Here is a 9,256-nt window from a genome sequence, read left to right as displayed (position 1 = left end):
TATCAGTGTTTTATGGCTTTAACTAATACAAATAAAGAGTGGTAATTCATAAACCCCTATACGAACATAAAGTTTCTGACCAGAACTGTAATTTGCATGCAAATGTCAAAAGGCTGAAAGGGGTCTTTTAAGCCATAAACAGTCCAACGCTTCATGCATGATCCTACGCAGATGCTACAACACCAAATACACAAAATAATGTTCTTTTTAGCAGCATCATTTGACCCCTATAACAAATTCTTTGTTAAATCTTCATTCGAGTTTCTTTAATGTAATCTTCTCAGGAAGCTCATAAACTAGAATTGAGTTTCTCTCAAGGTGAAATGTGCTGTGTGCGTCAGTGATGTAGTCAACCTCCAGCTCTTTCCAAGGTCTTCTGGAGCAGAACCCGCTTTCAATCCTGATTAATTTAGCCCTCAGGTCAACATTTATAGAAACACTTTTTATTTGTCCCTCACAACTCTGCTCTTTAAAAGACTGAGCACAAACGTGCCTCTACGCTACTGCAGAAAATGTCATTGTTTATTCCGAGGATGGAATTTCTATAAGCTGCACGGTTTTTTTCAGGTAGCTCAGCTGTATGGTTGAAATGCTTACTGACTGACTGACTGACATCTGGGCTTCTACCACTGACTCAGAACGTTTGCAGTATGATGACGGCTGGCTGATGCCTCCTTCCTGCTTCTCAAGAAGAGTTTAACGTCTGGAAGTCTGAGATAGAGAAAAGAAGGAAAGAGATGGATGGAGCTCTTCAATCTAATCTATCTATCTATCTATCTATAAACCTCATGTCTTTTTTATTGTTATTTTCAATTTTTTCAAACAAGAACATTCAATCTTTAAAGTCACAGTCAAATGGATTTCTTTTGAACTTCAGCTCATTTGAATATCCTTACATTCAAATTTGAATTGCAATTCTGTATCCTGTTCACACGATTCAAATTCAAGAACTTAATTGGAATCATAAATATCAAAACCTGTAGCCCCTGACTTAAAGAAAACCACTTAAAGCCAGTTAATCAGATTTTATGTTTTGAGACATTAAAGTGTACAATACACTCTCCAGAAAAAAAAGGTACAAAAGCTGTTACTGGAGTGTTAGAGTTACTAATATCTACTATTTAAGTACTAATATGTACACTTAAGTTACTAATAGGTGCATTTAAGGTACTAATATGCACCCTTTAGGGGTAAATAAGGTACAAAGGTTTACCTTTTGAAAGGGTACTTATAGTGACAACTTTTGTACCTTTTTTTACTGAGAATGTATGCATCTGATGTTATGTTATTGTGCCATCTAATGCACAGACCATAGACTGATAAATTTGTCATGTATTACACTAATGTGAAAGTTTGAAAAGTTGAGTCAGCCACCAGACAAGGCAATGATCAGCACTGATATCTTCAGTCGATCCGTTCTTGTGTATTCAAACTTTGCTATTCTTGGTTGGAAATCTCATCTCTATTCTCTTATATCTCCAATGAAATCAATGTGCTTTGGTCTCTGATGCCTGAGCTGCAGCAACTCAATTTAACGCTCAATCGAGCATTTACATCAGCCCGTTCAGCACTAACGCAACCTCTACCTGCACTGAGACGCGGGATAATGAAAGTTAAACACCTTCAAATCAGCACACCTGAAATAGAGCTCATTTGACTTAAAACAAATTAGCATCTACGCAAAATTTTTTATGCTTTCTGATGGTTGTTCACACAGCATTCTTGCACTATTTTTCAATCATTGTTTTATGTAAAAGTGCTAGACAGATGTGTTTGACAGTTGTAACACATCTAGCAGTTATTGATCACTCCGTGAGCATCACATTTTTAAAGACCCAATTAAAACCACTCATTAAAACAGGAAATTTGTGCAGTCCATGTTTTTTATAATTTTTTAGAGCATATGACCGGACAAAAATGTGTAAAAATCAATATTTTTTCTCTATTTTCTCAGACTGTATATTAATGTCATATATGGTAACAATGAATTGACCATTCGCAAAGACCCGCCCCCCTTAGTTACTGATGCTATGTCCGACAAGCTATGGCACTCTCATATCATGTTCTCACGCACTGAAAAATATATCGCGACGCAAAGAGACACTGACAGCATGCCGACAGACAAGACAGAGCAGATTAATTTTGGTATGAAACAAAGTCTCAGCTTTCAAATTGTCAATTTTCAAATAAATTTAAACAAATACCATTTGCAGCTCTTTAATGTGTCGTGACAGATCATTATAGCACCTCAGTTCAAGCGGCACATGAAGCGATCATCTCTTCCTCTTTCCTAGTTATAGTAAAATAACTAGTAATAAACATATTACTTTATGTTTATTAACACCACAAAATAAACATGAATGAACATCAGAAGGTATCTTGTTTCAACTGCAGAAAGATGTCAACACACCATTTTTGAAGTTCAAGTCCACCGACGTTAATCTACTCTCTTGTCTGGTTTGTATGTCAGACAGAATGGCAGATTCAGCGTTGATCTTTGAGAAACGCGCTGATCAATTTCCTTGCCTTTTCCCGAGGGCGGGGTTTATCTGGGTTTGTGATGTCACGAACCCGGGAAGTAACTTGTTGTAGTCCCTACCAGCCGTTTTTGTAGGAATTAAACTGCCAGAATTTTAAAAGACGATATCTCCGTTTGCATTGAACTTTCAGCTTTGTAACTTTGCAGATATCGTTTATGCTCAAACAGCAACATTACACACTAACTAATGTTAAAAAAGTGAAATCGCAATGAACCACCCCTTTAACATTTAGGAGCACATTAGCATATAAATGGCCTGAAAGCAAACACGTCAACTAAAAGCCACAAAACTCAGGTGTCAAATTACAAATAGCATTTTTATAAATCATTGGTTTATGTAAACGTGCTAGATGGATGTCTTTGACCATTATGATGCATCTAACTGTTTAAAAAAAAACACTAACATTTATATTAAGCAGGACTTTGGGTACGTTTAATAACGTAATTCTCATTCTAGAGAGCATCTGACCAGATATTCAATAAATATTTAAATTTTAAATGTGCATATCTACTAAAAGCGAATTCTGTCAACTTTTAGGATTACATTAGCATTTAAATGGCCTGAAAGCAAACGGATATTGAATAAAAGCCACAAAACTCAAGTGTCAAATAACATGTAGCACTTATAAAAAAATCATTTGTTTATGTAAATGTGCTTGATGAACGTCTTTGACCATTGTGATGCATCTAGCTGTTTAAAAAACAATCAAACTGAAATTAGCGTTGACATATTTCCTAATAAAACAGGACTTTAGGTAGATCAAAAAGCCAATTTTTGATCAAATATTTTAAATAATAATCTAATTCTCATTTTAGAGAGCATTTGACTGGAAGTGTAAAAATCTATATTTTTCTCCATTTTCCCAGACTGTACATTTTAAATGTGCATATCTTCTAAAAGTGAATTCTGTCAACTTTTAGGAGTACATTAGCATATAAATGGCCTCGAAGCAAACACATATTGACTAAAAGCCACAAAACTCGAGTGTCAAATTACAAAGAGCACTTTTAAATGTATTTTGAGACCCCAAAGCTCAAGTGCAAGAATACTGTGTGAAATCATAATTATTTTAAAATGGCAACAGATTTTTGAATATGAGAAAGGACCCCACTTGAATATTAAAAAGTGACTCTAGTTCAGTTGCTAAGTGGACCAAGTTCACCCTGACATGAACTGAACCAGACAGACTGTGTGAGAGCCACATGAGTGTCTCATGACAAAAGAGGACAACTCCACACAAGTCTACCTTGCTGCGTCACTTGCACCTCATTTACATTCAAACCAGCGTGCAAGGAAACGCACGTAATGGTGCTTCAGACAAGATGATACTTCCTGGGTCAAGAGCAGCCACAACAGTGACAGCAAAACATGCATGATACAGCCACCGCTCAAAACATGCCGACTGCAAAAGCAGAGCCATAGGCAAAGGTTTATTGTTGAAAAAGAGTGAAAATAGTGTATTTAAAGAGTATAAAACCTAAAACAGTGTAATTTACATGTTCACACAGATGCAAGACAGTACATTATGGAAAATGAATATTTTTTTTCTTCAAATGTTAAATTTAAATATTCATTCTCTCTGATACAATGTGGTGTTCAAGAACAATAAAAGACATTACGTGACAGATGAGTCATATAACTTCCATCACAAACAGAAAACACAACACCGAGACAGACACCAACTCCCAGCATGCACTGCAACGGTGGGGACACATGCTCCCATTTGCATTCCAATGCCATTTCCAAAGCTCATGTGTGGGACTTCAGAAAGTAACATTAAGCATACATGTACATCAGTGTTAGGAAAAAGCTCAAGTATCCCTTTTATTTGCCTGATGTGGATGCACTGGCTGTGTTTGGAATGGAATACTAGCTTCTTGCATACTGTGAAGTACACAGTATAATGCCTGCTACTGTTTGAAAACAGTATGAAACAGGATGCAATATGCAGTGAGAATGTTTCAGAAAGTAGTATGCTACATTATTAGCATGACTGCATTACACTGCATGTTTAATTAAACCAGCAGTATGCCGAAAGCATCTCAGAAATTAATAAAAACTTTTTTGATGTAAATACATAATTTGGTACAGTGTTGTTCTTGACAAATGAAATAAAACTAAAACCAATTTAAAAAAAAATTAAAATAAGGCTTAAATAAAATTAAATATTACATTAGAAATGAGAAATTAAATTATTAGAAATTAAACAAAATTAGAAATGTTACCTTTGCAACTAACTGTAATAAGTTGAAGTACTAAAATTACTAAAACTAATTCTGAAATAAAAAAATAATTCTAAATATGAATAAATACTAGGGATGAACCGATGTATCGGCCGCCGATATTTATCGGTCGATTTTGGGTTATTTTAAAGCCATCGGCATATCGGAAATAGCATGAAAAGGGCCGATACCGATGGTTTATTAATTAACTGCATGGAGACAACGAGTTGCATGTCTGTTGCATAATCCAACGTTTTTCTCTGGGCAAAATAATTAAATACTTGCCAAAATAAAATCTGTACAAAATATAGTTTGTCAGACGGCATAGTACAGCCTATGCAAACATGACACTGATGTATCCAACGAGTGAAATGCCCACGCTCAGCTGTAAATGCATCAGTCGCAATGGCAATGCACCGGTATTAGAGTTTATCCGAGGATAAGTCACAAACCGCCAAGCATTAGGCCTACATTTAAGTGAAAATGAATGGCAGGTTATATGCAGCTTTTTGTTTGAAACCAGTGTAGAAAACTTATTGACACAAGGTCACATCACGCACCTGAAGCGTTTCTGCAAACAGAGAAAACAGAATAAAACTATATTGGCTACATAAAAAGGAATATATAGGCCTATAGACAAAATATATTTCACGTAAATCATTAACAGATTAACAAAACGAAAGAAAAAAATTGTGCTGAGTTTCAGATAATAAGTTCACGGGGGAAAAAACGAGACGTCAGAAAGCCGTTTTCTTTATTTTGCAAAAGCTTTACAGTTTTGAATGATGTTTTGCTTCTTTCTGTGTGACCAACCAGCGTTGTTATGACCATAAATTTGCGTACCCATAACAGTTGGGAAAACAATGCAGTGATCGCATCGGTGCCTCACACGCACATACAACAAATTTTTGCTAATTTGACATCATAGTCTGTTCATTATCAAAATAAAATACAGTTAAAGAAACATACAAATTTACACAGCTCAATTTAAATTGTCCGTAGTACAGTCTGTGCCATTCAGTGTGACCAGCGCCTCACTGCTGACGTAGCCTATATGTGAAGGATGATGTTTTATGTCGATAATGCGAGTGAAGAACAAAGCCTATAGTTTAATAATAGGTTAGCATCCAGATACTTCGCGAATATGGAAACATTTGAATTCCTGCAGAATGAGAGAGGTAGGCTTCAGTTTTGTTTTTAAATGAATTCGTTTTGGCTTGACGCTTATATTTAGCACAACTTTAGCGGATTTGTTGTGGAGAGAAGGGAACTAAAATAGCCTAATCGTGTTTGTAATTTTGCTTTAATTTACTGGTATTTTAGCCTACATTATTTCTGAATGTAATAATAAAATGCAACCTACAGCCTATTAATTTAGGCAGTTTTTTCCCCTCTCGAAACGCTTAGGAGCAGAGTTTTTTTTTTATCCATGCTGAAACATTTTTTAATATTTTGAAAAAAATACTTTAATGTTTTTAATGCGTTGACAGTTTTTTCCTGTGTTTAATACACTTGGTCTTTGCTAAATCTAGAAAAGATGATGCTGTATTGGCTATGACTAAGCGAGATCAAGACTCTCTTCATGATTTTTTGTCTTTTTGAGTAAATAAAACGCTGTACTTTATTATTATTAATATTATTAGCAAAGAAAAAGTTTAAAAAACAACGTTATTAACCAGTATGTTTTCTACTCAAACCGGTTTCACAGAGGAACGCAGGAACAGAAACGTTCAAATACCGATTCTGCTCGGAGTGAACCAATCTTTTTTTTCTCATTTTTAAGCCCTGCTTTATGCAATTATCGGTATCGGCCAACAGTTGTTTGTTAAAATTGGTATCGTATCGGCCAGAAAAAATACTATCGGTGCATCCCTAATAAATACTATATTAGTATATAAATAAAAAATAAAATGACATTTAGTGTAAAATGCCATAAAAAGGAAAGAAAAGGGATGCTCAATCGTCATGGAAATTGAAAGGTTAAACCAAGACCATTGCATTATGGGACACAGAACCCAGCCTAGAAAAATTTTGTATACCGCACATTTTGGAATATATAGTATATCATGCATACAAAATATATTTTTATTATGTGTTTAGTATGATAGCATACCATTCCGAACAAGCGTACCAACTATGAAAATAAAATAAAAAATCAATGTGAATGATTTTTTTGCCAACTTTTTGGCTTGGCAACTTAAATTCTCCTACACTTTCCCCCCAAAACGCAGCACATCCTTCAAATAGCACCAGTCCAAATGCGAATTGTAACACGGCCCAAGTCTGAGAACAGGGCGACGCACTCATTATTTGAGTTAATTACTTGTTTCTTCGGAGATCGGAGCCGTAATTCCATATTTCACACTCTCTGTTAGGCAGAGAGGAACCTGGGAGATGCAAACACAAAGCAAACCATCAGAAGTTTGGGTGTGCATTTCCTCAGCACATAAAAGGGATACAACAGCTGTCTCTAGAAAAGTGGGCGATCGGTTTTCAGTGTGCTTGTGTGTTTGTCCGCTGGCCCGTGGTGCAGAGAGCGAGGCATCTGCCGTGATGAGGTGCGCCTCACCTCGTCAATTTCTTGGGTTCGGTGAGAGGGGCTGGTGGGGGCAGGGGTTTGCTCGTGTTAGGCTCCAGCTGGTGAATGGGGGAGTTGGGGATGGGTTCGAGGCGGTTGGGCTGGGGCTGGCCGCTCCCTGTCCCGGAAGCCTCCACATTGGCCCTAAGATTGGCCGAGCTGCTGAATCGGGTGGCTGATTTGTCGTTCTTTCGCTTTTGCTACATAGGACGACAAGAAAAGCAAACAAAAAGGAAGTTGGGAGAGCTTGACACTCCATTTCTGAGAGGTTCTCCTAATGATTGCTTCCTAACAAACGCCCACCCTGAAAGTCAAGCTCGCAACACTGCAGAGGAAGCATCAGTCGCTCTCAGCCAATCAAATCAAAATGAGTCGAAAGAGATGTGTCAGAGGAAGAGGCTGTTGAAAATTTCAGACTGAAAGAAGAATGGCTTGGAAAGCAAAGAAGAACTGGATGTCTAAACAGGAAGAGAACGCGGAGTAACGAGAGACAATGACAGTCACACGTGAACACACACACACATAAATACACATGTAATCACCGACACTTGGAAGTTATAGAACACAGATGAGGACAACGGTGAAATATCTGGTCAAACAGAATTACATTGTTGAGACTGGGTCAGGAACTGCTGTGACGTATGGCACAAACATCATTTTCTCTCAAGCTCTGGAAAAACAGGATTTTGAGTCACTCAAAAATGAAAATCCGGTCATCATTTACTCACCATCGCGTTGTTTCGAACCTGTATGACTTTGAAGCTTATACTGGCTCTTTTGTATGCAATTGCAAGACTTTTACGCTTCAAAATGGACGCAAATAGACCATAAAAAGTTCATAAAAATAGTCTTCTGAGCTTATACGATTACTTTGAAGATCAGAAAAACAGAAGTTATTTAAAAAAAAAATGAATCATTCGCATTCATTGATTCACTGAGAATAACCAAAATAAAATTTAAAACTATTCAAAATGTTTTTTAATTAAAATAAATCTGAAATAAAATAAACTACAAATATAAGATGGAAAACGTAAAAACCTAAACAAAAATTTGAAAATTAGAAATGTTGCCTTGGCAAATAAATTAAATAAATACATTTAAGTACTAATTTTAGCACTAAAACTGCTAAAACCGAAACTGAAACAAAAGCTAAATAGAAATATAAAAAAATACAAAAAAGACAAAAAAAATAAAATAAAAATAACAAACAACAAAATTGCTAATACTTGAACTTCAATTTAAATAAAAAATAGAAGGAAATATAAAATGAAAACCTAAGTGAAAATATTAAAATACTAATAAATACTATTTTAGCATAAAATTATTAATTCAATATTTTTTGCATAGGTGGTATGGTATGGTTTTCAGACTACAAATACTAAATAAAAATAAAATTTCATTCACCGATAAGAATAAGAAAATACATCATACAGCTTCAAGAGAATTTAAAATTGTATGCACTACTTTTATGATACTTTCATGTGAGTTTTTTTGTCCCTTTTATGCTTGAAAGCTTCTGTCCCTGTTCACTGCAGCTGCATGGAAGAAACCATCCAGTATAATATAATACATTTTCTGTTTCCATGCAGGTTTGGAATGTCATGAGGGTGAGTAAATGATGTCAGAATATTCATTTCTGGGAGAACAATCATAATAATGGTGCATGTGTGTGTGTGTGTGTGTGTGTGTGTGTGTGTGTAAGAGCTCCAGCATGCTCCCAGTGAACAGTGTTTCCAATGAACTCCAGTCCAGCATGTCAGTTGTATTGCCTTTGATTGCACCCCAGCAACACTCCATCCTAACCAGGCACAACACATCTAGTAAAGCCATTTTCACAGTAAACAGAGCATACAGGTGCATCTCAATAAATTAGTGATTCAACTCAAATTGTGAAACTTGTGTATTAAATAAATTCA

The 9,256-nt window shown here is 35.8% G+C and overlaps 1 protein-coding gene across 1 annotated transcript in view; it reads right to left on the bottom strand.

The window, feature by feature from the left end:
* Nucleotides 1-9,256, bottom strand: part of LOC107603086 (protein FAM184A-like) — an 83,633-nt gene that overhangs the window by 669 nt on the left and 73,708 nt on the right. Inside the window, exon 12 of the mRNA XM_016295786.1 lies at nt 7,332-7,540. Coding sequence (XP_016151272.1) covers nt 7,332-7,540 — 209 coding nt within the window. The remainder of the gene's footprint in view (nt 1-7,331; nt 7,541-9,256) is intronic.

This window comes from Sinocyclocheilus grahami, unplaced genomic scaffold, assembly GCF_001515645.1.
Source record: "Sinocyclocheilus grahami isolate Dianchi unplaced genomic scaffold, SAMN03320097.WGS_v1.1 scaffold340.1, whole genome shotgun sequence".
Lineage (NCBI taxonomy): Eukaryota > Metazoa > Chordata > Actinopteri > Cypriniformes > Cyprinidae > Sinocyclocheilus > Sinocyclocheilus grahami.
The sequence above is the reverse complement of the archived record's forward strand: the minus strand, read 5'-3'. Positions and strand labels throughout refer to the sequence as shown.